This window comes from Anomaloglossus baeobatrachus, chromosome 7, assembly GCF_048569485.1.
Source record: "Anomaloglossus baeobatrachus isolate aAnoBae1 chromosome 7, aAnoBae1.hap1, whole genome shotgun sequence".
Taxonomy (NCBI): Eukaryota; Metazoa; Chordata; class Amphibia; order Anura; family Aromobatidae; genus Anomaloglossus; species Anomaloglossus baeobatrachus.
This window is the reverse complement of record NC_134359.1, coordinates 23,033,189-23,047,850: the sequence shown is the minus strand read 5'-3', so window position 1 is coordinate 23,047,850 and position 14,662 is coordinate 23,033,189. Positions and strand designations below refer to the sequence as shown.

General features: G+C 50.4%; 1 protein-coding gene across 1 annotated transcript in view; it reads left to right on the top strand.

Annotated features, from left to right (window-relative positions):
- Positions 1 to 14,379, top strand: part of MCM6 (minichromosome maintenance complex component 6) — a 48,091-nt gene extending 33,712 nt beyond the window's left edge. The window contains exons 10-17 of the mRNA XM_075317156.1: positions 10,502 to 10,609; positions 10,696 to 10,851; positions 11,144 to 11,272; positions 11,374 to 11,535; positions 12,057 to 12,186; positions 12,264 to 12,416; positions 12,504 to 12,643; positions 13,539 to 14,379. Coding sequence (XP_075173271.1) covers positions 10,502 to 10,609; positions 10,696 to 10,851; positions 11,144 to 11,272; positions 11,374 to 11,535; positions 12,057 to 12,186; positions 12,264 to 12,416; positions 12,504 to 12,643; positions 13,539 to 13,655 — 1,095 coding nt within the window. The 3' untranslated portion in view covers positions 13,656 to 14,379. The remainder of the gene's footprint in view (positions 1 to 10,501; positions 10,610 to 10,695; positions 10,852 to 11,143; positions 11,273 to 11,373; positions 11,536 to 12,056; positions 12,187 to 12,263; positions 12,417 to 12,503; positions 12,644 to 13,538) is intronic.
- Positions 14,380 to 14,662: the final 283 nt, after the last annotated feature.

The following is a 14,662-nucleotide window of genomic DNA, read 5'->3' as shown; positions in this document are numbered from 1 at the left end:
GATACTAGAAGCCTTGCAGCCCAGGCCGGTAACACAGGCCCCGGGCACTGTTGAATCATTGACCCCAGGCCCCCCTCGGTTGGAGCAGCAAAGTGCTCCTGGGGTGACTCATAGGTCCCTATGTGAGGTCTCTGACACGGACCGCAGTCCCAGACCGCCTAAGCGGGGTCGCTGGGAGCTTCCCTCGACTTCATCACACTGCTCAGGGTCTCAGCAGGAGGACTCTCTAGAGGATGAAGCGGAGGTGGCAGATCAGGACTCTGATCCTGAAGCCGCTCTCAACCTAGATACACCAGAAGGGGACGCCATAGTGAACGACCTTATAGCGTCCATCAATCAGGTGTTGGATCTTTCTCCCCCAGCTCCTCCAATTGAGGAGTCAGCTTCTCAGCAGGAGAAATTCCGTTTCAGGTTTCCCAAGCGTACAATGAGTATGTTTCTGGATCACTCCGACTTCAGAGACGCAGTCCAGAAACACCGAGCTTGTCCAGATAAGCGCTTTTCTAAGCGCCTTAAGGACACACGTTATCCCTTCCCCCCTGACGTTGTCAAGGGTTGGGCTCAGTGTCCCAAGGTGGATCCTCCAGTCTCCAGACTGGCGGCTAGATCCATAGTTGCAGTGGAAGATGGGGCTTCACTCAAGGATGCCACTGACAGACAGATGGAGCTCTGGTTGAAATCCATCTATGAGGCTATCGGCGCGTCCTTTGCTCCGGCATTCGCAGCCGTATGGGCGCTCCAAGCTATCTCAGCTTGTCACTCGCAGATTAATGCAGTCACACGTGCCTCTGCTCCGCAGGTTTTGTCATTAACCTCTCAGGCGTCGGCGTTTGCGTCCTACGCCATTAATGCTGTCCTGGACTCTACGAGCCGTACGGCGGTAGCATCCGCCAATTCGGTGGCAGTCCGCAGGGCCATGTGGCTACGTGAATGGAAGGCAGACTCTGCTTCCAAAAAGTTTTTAACCGGTTTGCCATTTTCTGGCGACCGCCTGTTTGGTGAGCGATTGGATGAAATCATTAAACAATCCAAGGGAAAGGAATCGTCCTTGCCCCAGTCCAAACCAAAGAGACCTCAACAACGGAAGGTACAATCGAGGTTTCGGTCCTTTCGGCCCGCGGGCAGGTCTCAGTTCTCCTCGTCCAACAGGACACAGAAGGGTCAGATGAACTCCGATTCATGGCGGTCTAAGTCACGTCCTAAAAAGACCGCCGGAGGAACCGCTCCCAAAGCGGCCTCCTCATGACTCTCGGCCTCTTCACACCGCATCCTCGGTCGGTGGCAGGCTCTCCCGCTTTTCCGACGCCTGGCTGCCACACGTACAAGACCGTTGGGTGAGAGACATTCTGTCTCACGGTTACAGGATAGAGCTCAGCTCTCGTCCTCCGACTCGTTTCTTCAGAACTTCTCCGCCCCCCGAGCGAGCCGATGCTCTTCTTCAGGCGGTGTGCACTCTGAAGGCAGAAGGAGTGGTGATCCCTGTTCCTCTTCAGCAACAGGGTCACGGTTTTTACTCCAACTTGTTTGTGGTGCCAAAAAAGGACGGATCTTTCCGTCCTGTTCTGGACCTAAAACTGCTCAACAAACACGTAAAAACCAGGCGGTTCCGGATGGAATCGCTCCGCTCCGTCATCGCCTCAATGTCCCAAGGAGATTTCCTAGCATCAATCGACATCAAAGATGCTTATCTCCACGTACCGATTGCACCAGAGCATCAGCGCTTCCTGCGTTTCGCCATAGGGGACGAACACCTTCAGTTCGTGACACTGCCCTTCGGCCTGGCGACAGCACCACGGGTCTTCACCAAGGTCATGGCAGCAGTGGTAGCAGTCCTTCACTCTCAGGGACACTCCGTAATCCCTTACTTAGACGATCTGCTTGTCAAGGCACCCTCTCGAGTGGCATGCCAACACAGCCTGGACATTGCTCTGGAGACTCTCCAGAGTTTCGGGTGGATCATCAATTTTCCAAAGTCAAATCTGACACCGGCCCAATCGCTGACATATCTTGGCATGGAGTTTCATACTCTCTCAGCGATAGTGAAGCTTCCGCTGGACAAACAGCGTTCACTACAGACAGGGGTGCAATCTCTCCTTCAAGGCCAGTCACACACCTTGAGGCGCCTCATGCACTTCCTAGGGAAGATGGTGGCAGCAATTGAGGCAGTTCCTTTTGCGCAGTTTCATCTGCGCCCACTTCAATGGGACATTCTCCGCAAGTGGGACAGGATGCCGACGTCCCTCGACAGGAACGTCTCCCTTTCTCAGGCAGCCAAAGCCTCTCTTCGGTGGTGGCTTCTTCCCACTTCATTGTCGAAGGGGAAATCCTTCCTACCACCATCCTGGGCGGTGATCACGACGGACGCGAGTCTGTCAGGGTGGGGAGCAGTCTTTCTCCACCACAGGGCCCAGGGTACCTGGACTCAGCCAGAGTCCTCCCTGCAGATCAATGTTCTGGAGATAAGGGCAGTGTATCTTGCCCTAAAAGCGTTCCAGCCGTGGCTGGAAGGCAAACAGATCCGAATTCAGTCGGACAACTCCACAGCGGTGGCATACATCAACCACCAAGGCGGAACACGCAGTCGGCAAGCCTTCCAGGAAGTCCGGCGGATTCTGCTGTGGGTGGAAGCCACAGCCTCCACCATCTCCGCAGTTCACATCCCGGGCGTAGAAAACTGGGAAGCAGACTTTCTCAGTCGCCAGGGCATGGACGCAGGGGAATGGTCCCTTCACCCGGACATATTTCAAGAGATCTGTTGCCGCTGGGGGATGCCGGACGTCGACCTAATGGCGTCCCGGCACAACAACAAGGTCCCGGCATTCATGGCACGGTCTCAAGATCACAGAGCTCTGGCGGCAGACGCATTAGTTCAGGATTGGTCGCAGTTTCAACTGCCTTATGTGTTTCCTCCTCTGGCACTGTTGCCCAGAGTGTTACGCAAGATCAGGTCCGACTGCCGCCGCGCCATCCTCGTCGCTCCAGACTGGCCGAGGAGGTCGTGGTACCCGGATCTGTGGCATCTCACGGTGGGTCAACCGTGGGCACTACCAGACCGACCAGACTTGCTGTCTCAAGGGCCGTTTTTCCATCTGAATTCTGCGGCCCTCAACCTGACTGTGTGGCCATTGAGTCCTGGATCCTAGCGTCTTCAGGGTTATCTCAAGAGGTCATTGCCACTATGAGACAGGCCAGGAAACCAACGTCCGCCAAGATCTACCACAGGACGTGGAGAATATTCTTATCCTGGTGCTCTGATCAGGGTTTTACTCCCTGGCCATTTGCCTTGCCCACTTTTCTTTCCTTCCTTCAATCCGGATTGGAAAAGGGTTTGTCGCTTGGCTCCCTTAAGGGACAAGTCTCAGCGCTCTCTGTGTTTTTCCAGAAGCGCCTAGCCAAACTTCCAAAGGTACGCACGTTCCTGCAGGGGGTTTGTCACATAGTCCCTCCTTACAAGCGTCCGTTAGAACCCTGGGATCTGAACAGGGTGCTGATGGCTCTTCAGAAACCACCCTTTGAGCCAATGAAGGATATTTCTCTTTCACGCCTTTCGCAGAAAGTGGTCTTCCTAGTGGCAGTCACATCACTTCGGAGAGTGTCTGAGCTAGCAGCGCTGTCATGCAAAGCCCCTTTCCTGGTGTTTCACCAGGACAAGGTGGTTCTGCGTCCGGTTCCGGAATTTCTCCCTAAGGTGGTATCCCCTTTTCATCTCAATCAGGATATCTCCTTACCTTCTCTTTGTCCACATCCAGTTCACCAATGTGAAAAGGATTTGCACTTGTTGGATCTGGTGAGAGCACTCAGACTCTACATTTCTCGTACGGCGCGCCTGCGCCGCTCGGATGCACTCTTTGTCCTTGTCGCTGGCCAGCGAAAAGGGTCACAGGCTTCCAAATCAACCCTGGCTCGGTGGATCAAGGAACCAATTCTCGAAGCCTACCGTTCTTCTGGGCTTCCGGTTCCCTCAGGGCTGAAGGCCCATTCTACCAGAGCCGTGGGTGCGTCCTGGGCTTTGCGGCACCAGGCTACGGCTCAGCAGGTGTGTCAGGCGGCTACCTGGTCGAGCCTGCACACTTTCACGAAACACTATCAGGTGCATACCTATGCTTCGGCAGATGCCAGCCTAGGTAGGCAGGTCCTTCAGGCGGCGGTTGCCCACCTGTAGGAAGGGGCCGTTTTTCGGCTCTATTACGAGGTATTATTTTACCCACCCAGGGACTGCTTTTGGACGTCCCAATTGTCTGGGTCTCCCAATGGAGCGACAAAGAAGGGAATTTTGTTTACTTACCGTAAATTCCTTTTCTTCTAGCTCCAATTGGGAGACCCAGCACCCGCCCCTGTTCCCTTCGGGCTGTTGTTCTTTGTGTACACTTGTTCATGTTGAATTGTTCTTTCTTTGTCGCTCCTTATTGGGAGACCCAGACAATTGGGTGTATAGCTATGCCTCCGGAGGCCACACAAAGTATTACACTAAAAGTGTAAAGCCCCTCCCCTTCAGCCTATACACCCCCCGTGCTGCCACGGGCTCATCAGTTTTTATGCTTTGTGCGAAGGAGGTCAGACATGCACGCATAGCTCCACAGCTTAGTCAGCAGCAGCTGCTGACTATGTCGAATGGAAGAAAAGAGGGCCCATAACAGGGCCCCCAGCATGCTCTCTTCTCACCCCACTCTTGTCGGCGGTGTTGTTAAGGTTGAGGTATCCATTGCGGGTACGGAGGCTGGAGCCCACATGCTGCTTTCCTTCCCCATCCCTCAATTAGGGCTCTGGGTGAAGTGGGATCCTTTCGGTCTCCAGGCACAGGAGACCGTGCTCCATCCACAGCTCCTGAGGACCATGCTGGATAGGAGCCGAGTATCGTTCAGGGACATGGCCCTGCTACTTTGAGGTACTCTGTGTCCCCGTGGGGACCGCGCACTGCAACACTCCAGCATTGCTGGGTGTGCTAGTGCACCGGGGACAGCAGCGCTGACTGCGTTTGTGCCATTACACACTTCAGCGTCGCTGAGTGTGTTCGTGTAGGGTGACTGCCGCGCTGACCGCCGCTGCCATGGTTATCACTGCGGCGCGGCTGGGACTGTTAGTGCGCCGGGGACTTCCGCGCCGACCGCGCTTATACGGCGGCCGCGCTTATAACTCGAGTCCCCGGCTTTTGCGGCCTAGTCTCGTTTTTCTTCCCGCCCCCAGCCCTGCCAATCAGGGGAAGGGCGGGACGCTGTACAGGACGGCAGCACTGAGGGCTGGAGCATGCTTTGCATACTCCACCCCCCTCACTCTGCACAGTGGGGCACCAGTTCCCGCACTTTTCTGGGTCACGCCCACGGCTCCCTCCTCTCCTCAGGATGCCGGCAGCCATTCCTCTCAGCTCTGCTAACGCTGGAGAGGAGAGACAAGCTCAGGGAGACCCAGGCAGGATTTCTGGTGCCCACACAACCGCTTTGCGCAGGCGGTAAGCAGCACCTGTGGTGCTGGCCCCACTAGTGCAGAAGTGTACTTATAGATTATATGTTTATAGACTATACTTTACACTGTATGGTGCACTGTTTATTTTTGTCTATATACCCTCCTGTATTGCTCAGAGGAGACAACAGCATGTCGTCCACAAATAGCAAGGGTGCCAAAGCACAGACTTACTATGCTGCCTGTGCAGCATGTACGGCTATACTGCCGGCAGGTTCCACTGACCCTCATTGTGTGCAATGCTCGGCCCCTGTGGCACTTTCTCAGCCGGAGCCTCTGCTAAGGGCGGCCCAGGGAGAACCACCTGTTAACACTGTCCAGGTGACAGGGACGGAGTTTGCAGTTTTTACTGAAAGACTTTCTGAGACTATGGCTAAGATATTAGAAGCCTTGCAGTCCAGGCCGGCATCTCAAGCCAGGGGCACTGTGGAATCATTGCCCCCTGGTCCCCCTCAGTTGGAACAGCAATGTCCTCCCGGGGTGTCTCATGGATCCCAGGGTGAGGTCTCTGACACGGACCGCAGCCCCAGAACGATTAAGCGAGCTCGCTATGATATCCCCTCGACATCATCACAATGTTCAGGGTCTCAGCGAGAGGACTCTCTGTATGATGAAGCGGAGGTAGCTGATCAGGATTCTGATCCTGAGGCCGCTCTCAACCTTGATACTCCTGATGGGGACGCCATAGTGAATGATCTTATTGCGTCCATCAATGAAATGTTGGATATTTCTCCCTCAGCTCCTCCAGTGGAGGAGTCAGCCTCTCAGCAGGAGAAATTCCGTTTCAGGTTTCCCAAGCGTACAAAGAGTGTGTTTCTGGACCACTCTGACTTCAGAGAGGCAGTCCAGAAACACCGAGCTTGTCCAGATAAGCGTTTTTCCAAGCGCCTTAAGGATACACGTTACCCTTTCCCCCCTGACGTGGTCAAGGGCTGGACTCAGTGTCCCAAGGTGGATCCTCCAATCTCCAGACTGGCGGCTAGATCCATAGTTGCAGTGGAAGATGGAGCTTCACTCAAGGATGCCACTGACAGACAGATGGAGCTCTGGTTGAAATCCATCTATGAAGCTATCGGCGCGTCTTTTGCTCCAGCATTCGCAGCCGTATGGGCACTCCAAGCTATCTCAGCTGGTCAGGCGCAAATTGACGCACTTACACGTACGTCTGCGCCGCAGGTGGCGTCCATAACCTCTCAAACGTCGGCATTTGCGTCCTACGCTATTAATGCTGTCCTGGACTCTGCGAGCCGTACGGCGGTTGCAGCCGACAATTCGGTGGCAATACGCAGGGCCTTGTGGCTGCGGGAATGGAAGGCAGATTCGGCTTCCAAAAAGTGCTTAACTGGTTTGCCATTTTCTGGCGACCGTTTGTTTGGTGAGAGATTGGATGAAATCATCAAACAATCCAAGGGAAAGGAAACATCCTTACCCCAGGCCAAACCAAAAACACCCCAACAGAGGGGACAGTCGAGGTTTCGGTCCTTTCGGAGTGCGGGCAGGTCCCAATTCTCCTCGTCCAAAAGGCCGCAGAAGGATCAGAGGAACTCCGACGCATGGCGGTCTAAATCACGCCCTAAAAAGACCGCCGGAGGTGCCGCCACTAAGGCGGCTTCCTCATGACTTTCGGCCTCCTCACACCGCATCCTCGGTCGGTGGCAGGCTCTCCCGCTTTTGCGACACCTGGCTGCCACAAGTAAAAGACCGTTGGGTGAGAGACATTTTGTCTCACGGTTACAGGATAGAGTTCAGCTCTCGTCCTCCGTCTCGATTCTTCAGAACATCTCCGCCTCCCGAGCGAGCCGAGGCTCTTCTGCAGGCGGTGGGCATTCTGAAGGCAGAAGGAGTGGTGGTCCCGGTTCCTCTTCAGCAACAGGGTCACGGTTTCTACTCCAACCTGTTTGTGGTTCCAAAGAAGGACTGGTCCTTCCGTCCTGTTTTGGACCTAAAACTGCTCAACAAACACGTAAGGACCAGGCGGTTCCGGATGGAATCCCTCCGCTCCGTCATCGCCTCAATGTCCCAAGGAGATTTCCTAGCATCGATCGATATCAAGGATGCTTATCTCCACGTACCAATTGCTCCAGAGCATCAGCGCTTCTTGCGCTTCGCCATAGGAGACGAACACCTTCAGTTCGCGGCACTGCCGTTCGGCCTGGCGACAGCCCCAAGGGTTTTCACCAAGGTCATGGCTACAGTAGTTGCGGTCCTCCACTCTCAGGGTCACTCAGTGATACCTTACTTAGACGATCTGCTGGTCAAGGCACCCTCTCAAGAGGCATGCCAACACAGCCTCAACGTTACTCTGGAGATTCTCCAGAGTTTCGGGTGGATCATCAATTTTCCAAAGTCAAATCTGACACCGGTCCAATCGCTGACATATCTTGGCATGGAGTTTCATACTCTTCCAGCGATAGTGAAGCTTCCGCTGGACAAACAGCGTTCACTACAGACAGGGGTGCAATCTCTCCTTCAAGGTCGGTCACACCCCTTGAGGCGCCTCATGCACTTCCTGGGGAAGATGGTGGCAGCAATGGAAGCAGTCCCTTTCGCGCAGTGTCACCTGCGTCCACTTCAATTGGACATCCTACGCAAGTGGGACAGGATGCCGACGTCCCTAGACAGGAACGTCTCCCTCTCTCAGGCAACCAAAGCTTCCCTTCGGTGGTGGCTTCTTCCCACCTCATTATCGAAGGGGAAATCCTTCCTACCCCCATCCTGGGCGGTGGTCACGACGGATGCGAGTCTGTCAGGGTGGGGAGCAGTTTTTCTCCACCACAGGGCTCAGGGTACGTGGACTCAGCAAGAGTCCTCACTTCAGATCAATGTTCTGGAGATCAGGGCAGTGTATCTTGCCCTAAAAGCGTTCCAGCAGTGGCTGGAAGGCAAGCAGATCCGAATTCAGTCGGACAACTCCACAGCGGTGGCTTACATCAACCACCAAGGTGGGACACGCAGTCGGCAAGCCTTCCAGGAAGTCCGGCGGATTCTGCTGTGGGTGGAAGCCACAGCATCCACCATATCCGCAGTTCACATCCCGGGCGTAGAAAACTGGGAAGCAGACTTTCTCAGTCGCCAGGGCATGGACGCAGGGGAATGGTCCCTTCACCCGGACGTGTTTCAGGAGATCTGTTGCCGCTGGGGGATGCCGGACGTCGACCTAATGGCGTCACGGCACAACAAGGTCCCAACATTCATGGCTCGATCTCAAGATCACAGAGCTCTGGCGGCAGACGCCTTAGTTCAGGATTGGTCGCAGTTTCGGCTTCCTTATGTGTTTCCTCCTCTGGCACTGTTGCCCAGAGTGTTACGCAAGATCAGGGCCGACTGCCGCCGCGTCATCCTCGTCGCTCCAGACTGGCCGAGGAGGTCGTGGTACCCGGATCTGTGGCATCTCACGGTCGGCCAACCGTGGGCACTGCCAGACCGACCAGATTTGCTGTCTCAAGGGCCGTTTTTCCATCTGAATTCTGCGGCCCTCAACCTGACTGGGTGGCCATTGAGTCCTGGATCCTAGCGTCTTCAGGATTATCTCAAGAGGTCATTGCCACTATGAGACAGGCTAGGAAACCAACGTCCGCCAAGATCTACCACAGGACGTGGAAAATATTCCTGTCGTGGTGCTCTGCTCAGGGGTTTCTCCCTGGCCATTTGCCTTGCCCACTTTTCATCTCAATCAGGACATCTCCTCACCCTTGTTTTGTCCTCATCCAGTTCACCAATGTGAAAAGGATTTGCACTTGTTAGATCTGGTGAGAGCACTCAGACTCTACATTTCTCGTACGGCGCCCCTGCGCCGCTCGGATGCACTCTTTGTCCTTGTCGCTGGCCAGCGTAAAGGGACACAAGCTTCCAAGTCAACCCTGGCTCGGTGGATCAAGGAACCAATTCTCGAAGCTTACCGTTCCTCGGGGCTTCTGGTTCCCTCAGGACTGAAGGCCCATTCTACCAGGGCCGTGGGAGCGTCCTGGGCCTTGCGACACCAGGCTACGGCTCAACAGGTGTGTCAGGCAGCTACCTGGTCGAGCCTGCACACTTTCACGAAACACTATTAGGTGCATACCTATGCTTTGGCAGATGCCAGCCTAGGTAGGCGAGTCCTTCAGGCGGCAGTTGCCCACCTGTAGGACGGAGCCGTTACGGCTCTATTATGAGGTATTATTTACCCACCCAGGGACTGCTTTTGGACGTCCCAATTGTCTGGGTCTCCCAATGGAGCGACAAAGAAGAAGGGAATTTTGTTTACTTACCGTAAATTCCTTTTCTTCTAGCTCCAATTGGGAGACCCAGCACCCGCCCCTGTTTTTGTATACACATGTTGTTCATGTTAAATGGTTTCAGTTCTCCGATATTCCTTCGGATTGAATTTACTTTAAACCAGTTTATAATTTTTTTTCCTCCTTCTTGCTTTTGCACCAAAACTGATGAGCCCGTGGCAGCACGGGGGGTGTATAGGCTGAAGGGGAGGGGCTTTACACTTTTAGTGTAATACTTTGTGTGGCCTCCGGAGGCAGAAGCTATACACCCAATTGTCTGGGTCTCCCAATTGGAGCTAGAAGAAAAGGAATTTACGGTAAGTAAACAAAATTCCCTTCTTCTCATCTAGATAAGAAATTCTATTTAAAGTACAATTGCAAACTGCTGGTAAAAAAGGACCAACTTTAGCAATTGACCTATTAAAATCCCCTCCGTTATGAGCGGGTTGTCTGACATTACTGCTCTGCTCCATTAAAGTCACCTATGGCTGAGCTGCATTATTAGACGCAACCTCTGCATGGATCATTGGGGTTTTCAGTAAATCGACATATTGCATGATCTGCCACTTCTGGTCCTAAAAGATTTTAGCTTTTGTAGTCTTTTATGGTTAATACATAACATCTGAATATATTGAGCAGCAATGTCTACTCTGCGCCAGATAAAAGCATCCGGGGTAATAACTAGTAACATCGGGACAAGCCGCTATGTTCTTTAATCCAGAGCAGGGCATGTCTGTACCTGTGTCCTTAAGTTTTGGTGACATCTGATCAGAATACTACGACTTTTTCAGGGCGTATGTTGCATCGATGAGTTTGACAAGATGGACCTCAAGGACCAAGTGGCGATTCATGAAGCTATGGAACAGCAAACCATTTCCATCACCAAAGCTGGCGTTAAGGTGGGCGTCCCCGATCATCATCGGTGCAAAGACGCAGCCATCGGTGCGAGCTGTATAGTCTCTGACGAAACCTTCTCTTACACCAGGCCACACTGAATGCAAGAACCTCCATCCTGGCGGCCGCAAACCCCATCGGGGGTCGTTACGACCGATCAAAGTCCCTGAAGCAAAATGTAAACTTGTCTGCTCCAATCATGTCGAGATTTGACCTTTTCTTCATCCTGGTTGATGAATGTAATGAGGTAAAGTATCCTACATTTGACTTATTGTATATTAATATTCCAGTTCCTCACTATTTTTAAGATCTCTGCTTGCTTTCAATGAAAGGAAACCACTTTAGATAAATGATCAAGTAAATACCTTACTTTCTTTTTAAATGCAGTAATTTAAAAAAAAAACAAAATCCTGCAACTATTTTTTTTTTTTTTTACTACCCCCTCTGTGTTGCTTGGTAAAGTTAGCGATTCCAAAATATGTAAATAAAAATTTTTATATATATATATATATATATATTTACTGTGATGTTTTTATCAGGTGACAGATTACGCCATTGCCCGACGCATTGTGGATCTCCACTCCCGGATCGAAGAGTCGATCGACAGAGTCTACACCCTGGATGAAGTCCGCAGATATCTGCTCTTTGCTCGCCAGTTCAAGCCCAAAGTAAGTTTCCGAATAAATCTCTGCCTGGACATTGCTTACATCTTGCATTTTATCTACCCAGATTTTTTTTTTTTTTTAATTTATTTTATTTTTCTCCCAAGATCTCCAAAGATTCCGAGAATTTCATAGTGGAACAATACAAGCGTCTGCGTCAGAGAGATGGATCTGGGGTCACCAAGTCTGCGTGGAGAATTACCGTTCGACAGCTGGAGAGCATGATCCGTCTGTCCGAGGCGATGGCGAGAATGCACTGCAGCGATGAGGTGAGGATTAATTTCACCATATAGCAAAGCAGAACTTGGGAGTAAGATGCAATACTGAGGACTAAGTGCCGAAAATCTGAATATTTCATTACTAGCAACGTATCTGGTTACGATGAATAAAAGATCTGCCGTGTAAGTTGCGCAGTGTGGAGTATTTAGAATCGGCAGCATCGTTCTGCAGATCTCCTTGTGAATTTCACCCTTTGCAAAGCAACAGGTGAAATATGCCGGATATCTTACTATTTTCTGCAATGCAATTATAAAGGGGTTTGCCACTTCTTGTTTGGCCTATCCCGGACACTCCAGAGTACAGAGCTATGGTGGTCTTGCTCCTTAAGCCATGTTCTCCAGGGGTCACAAGACCTACAAACAGGTGTTTAGTGGAAGTGTCAGACCATAACCTGTCCTGGATAGCCTCTTCAGCTCCTCTTCACTATTGAATATTTGTTCTATAGTACAATCATCGCAGCATTGTCTCATACGGAGTATTTTATTAATGTCCTGTCTTCTTTCACCCCCAGGTACATCCTAAACATGTGAAAGAAGCTTTCCGGTTATTGAACAAGTCCATTATCCGGGTTGAGACTCCTGATGTGAACTTGGATCAGGATGAAGAAATGGAGGAGGAAGAGTCTCAGGAAGGTGTGAACGGTGAGACCTGGTTCTTGCTTTCTACAAATGTTGTCTTGATGGTTTGCTTTTTTACTAATTTTTTCTTTCTGTTTTAGGTGATGCCGCAATACCCAATGGTCACGTGAATGGAATTAACGGCCATGCTGAGGAACCGAAGGAGACTGCAGCTAAACCTTCCCTGCGTCTCAGCTTTACAGAATACAGGCGAATCTCCAACCTCCTGGTCCTGCAGCTGAGGAAGATAGAAGGTTGGTCTTGCGCCAGTCATCATTGTGCATATTAATGTATGTGTTTTGGACACTTGGAGGTTAGTTTGGTATTTGCTCTTTTTGCAGATGAGGACGAATCTTCCCAGAAGAGAAGTGAACTCATTAACTGGTATCTGAAGGAGATCGAATCTGAAATAGACTCTGAAGAAGAACTCGTTAACCGCAAGCAAATCATCGAGAAAGTGATTCACCGGCTCGTTCATTACGTGAGTATCTGCGATTTATAATTCACCTCGACAGGACGGCTGAATGTGCTCTGTCCTAATCACCGCGCCAAACCCTCATTTATAAGAAGTCGCCATATTCAGGGAATGGGACGCTTATATCTCCCCTGGATGTTCTGCTGAATAGTAACCATATTAGGCTGGTTTCACATCTCCGGTATTTTACCAGAAGCCGGATCCGGCACAAATGCAGTGCGGTTACATTCGTTTACAATGGAAGCACGACATCATGCGGTTGTATTGTGTCCGCATGGTGTCACGCTTCCATTGTAAATGAATGTAACCGTACTGCATTTGTGCCGGATCCGGCTTCCGGCAAAATACCGGAGATGTTAAACCAGACTTATCTGTTGGGGTGAACTCTTGTGAGCAGTATGGCTGCCATCATATGTCTATGTACTATTTACATAGAGATGGTTCTGACGCGTTTCGCTGCAATGTCCTGGATAAAATTGATCCCATCAGTCTTTCTGATGTGGCTTCGGCTATTTCTGTCGGATGCTAAAGCTACTTTCACAACCCGTACCTTTAGGCAATCCTAGGGCTTTTGGCAAATGTCAGATCATAATGCAATATGGCTGCTATACAGGCAACACTGTTGATACTTAGATGGGGTTTTATCCTTTAGATGTGAGGAGAGATGGTCACTGCTGATGTAGTATATTGCATTTTACCCGGGAGGTTGTTTAGGATTTGGGAAAACACTTATGTGTGAAATTACAACTCTTTCCCACCCCCCGCTGTAATATCAGACAAACCCATATACAGGTGTGGTGCTATTTTGGAAGAAATCTGATCCCTTTTTTCATATCGTACGACCTCTAAATATGTAATACGTTTAGTGAAACCTGCTTACGTTTTTATATTTCCTCTTCAGGATCAAATCTTAATTGAATTGTCTCAGACCGGCCTAAAAGGCTCCGGAGAAGAGGACGCCACGAAGGATGAGGACCCTTACTTGGTTGTGAACCCCAACTATTTACTGGAGGACTAATACTCTATAGACACATGGACTTTTATTTCTAAGGACTTTTAAAACTTTTATCTTCACTTTATTTTTTTTTTATTTTTTTTTTTATTTTATTCCTTACGTTTTGGGGTTTGGAATGAACATCACACATTTCATTAGGGTAACAATCTTTTTCTTTATGCTTTTCACCAGTTACCAAAGCAAGGAAAGTATATTTTGTACTGATTTTTACTGGATCCATCATATCTCATGACATGGGTAATCTTTTAGTATGGAGGTCCTGAAACTCTCGAATCAAACAGTAAGCAGTGACCCTGTCTGCAGTGCCCAACACAGCGCCATCCATACCCGTGTGCCTCTGCCTGGTACTGCAGCTCACTGTTCTCTCAAATGGGAAAAGCATTGGTTGCTGCCTCTTGATTCATTGCATCAATGTGGGACCTCACAGAAATCTATATAATGGCTTATTTCAAGACTATAAAGTCCCACAACTTCCCTTTACCTGTCCCTGAACTGACACATTACAAATCTGACTTGCATTTTAATTCTGTCCTGTTTCTCAGTATGTAATATAGTCATTTTATGCTTCATCTTTTAGGACAGCCTGAAATATTTTTGCTTTTTATTCTGTCTAGTTACATTCATTTTATGTCTTTGGATGTTATCCTGTGTATTACACACCAGGTTGTTTTATATTGCTTATAATAAGTGTTTGTAGATTTGTCAAAATACATTACAACTTTGTGTTCAGTTTTTGGTTTCTTCCTCTGTATTTTATATAACGGCTGAAAAAAAAAAAAAGTATTTCTTTGTCGCTCCTAATTGGGAGACCCAGACAATTGGGTGTATAGCTACTGCCTCCGGAGGCCACACAAAGCATTACACTAAAAAGTGTAAGGCCCCTCCCCTTCTGGCTATACACCCCCTGTGGGATCACGGGCTGCTCAGTTTTCAAGCTTTGTGCGAAGGAGGCACACATCCATGCAATAGCTCCACTGTTTAGTCAGCAGTAGCTGCTGACTATGTCGGAT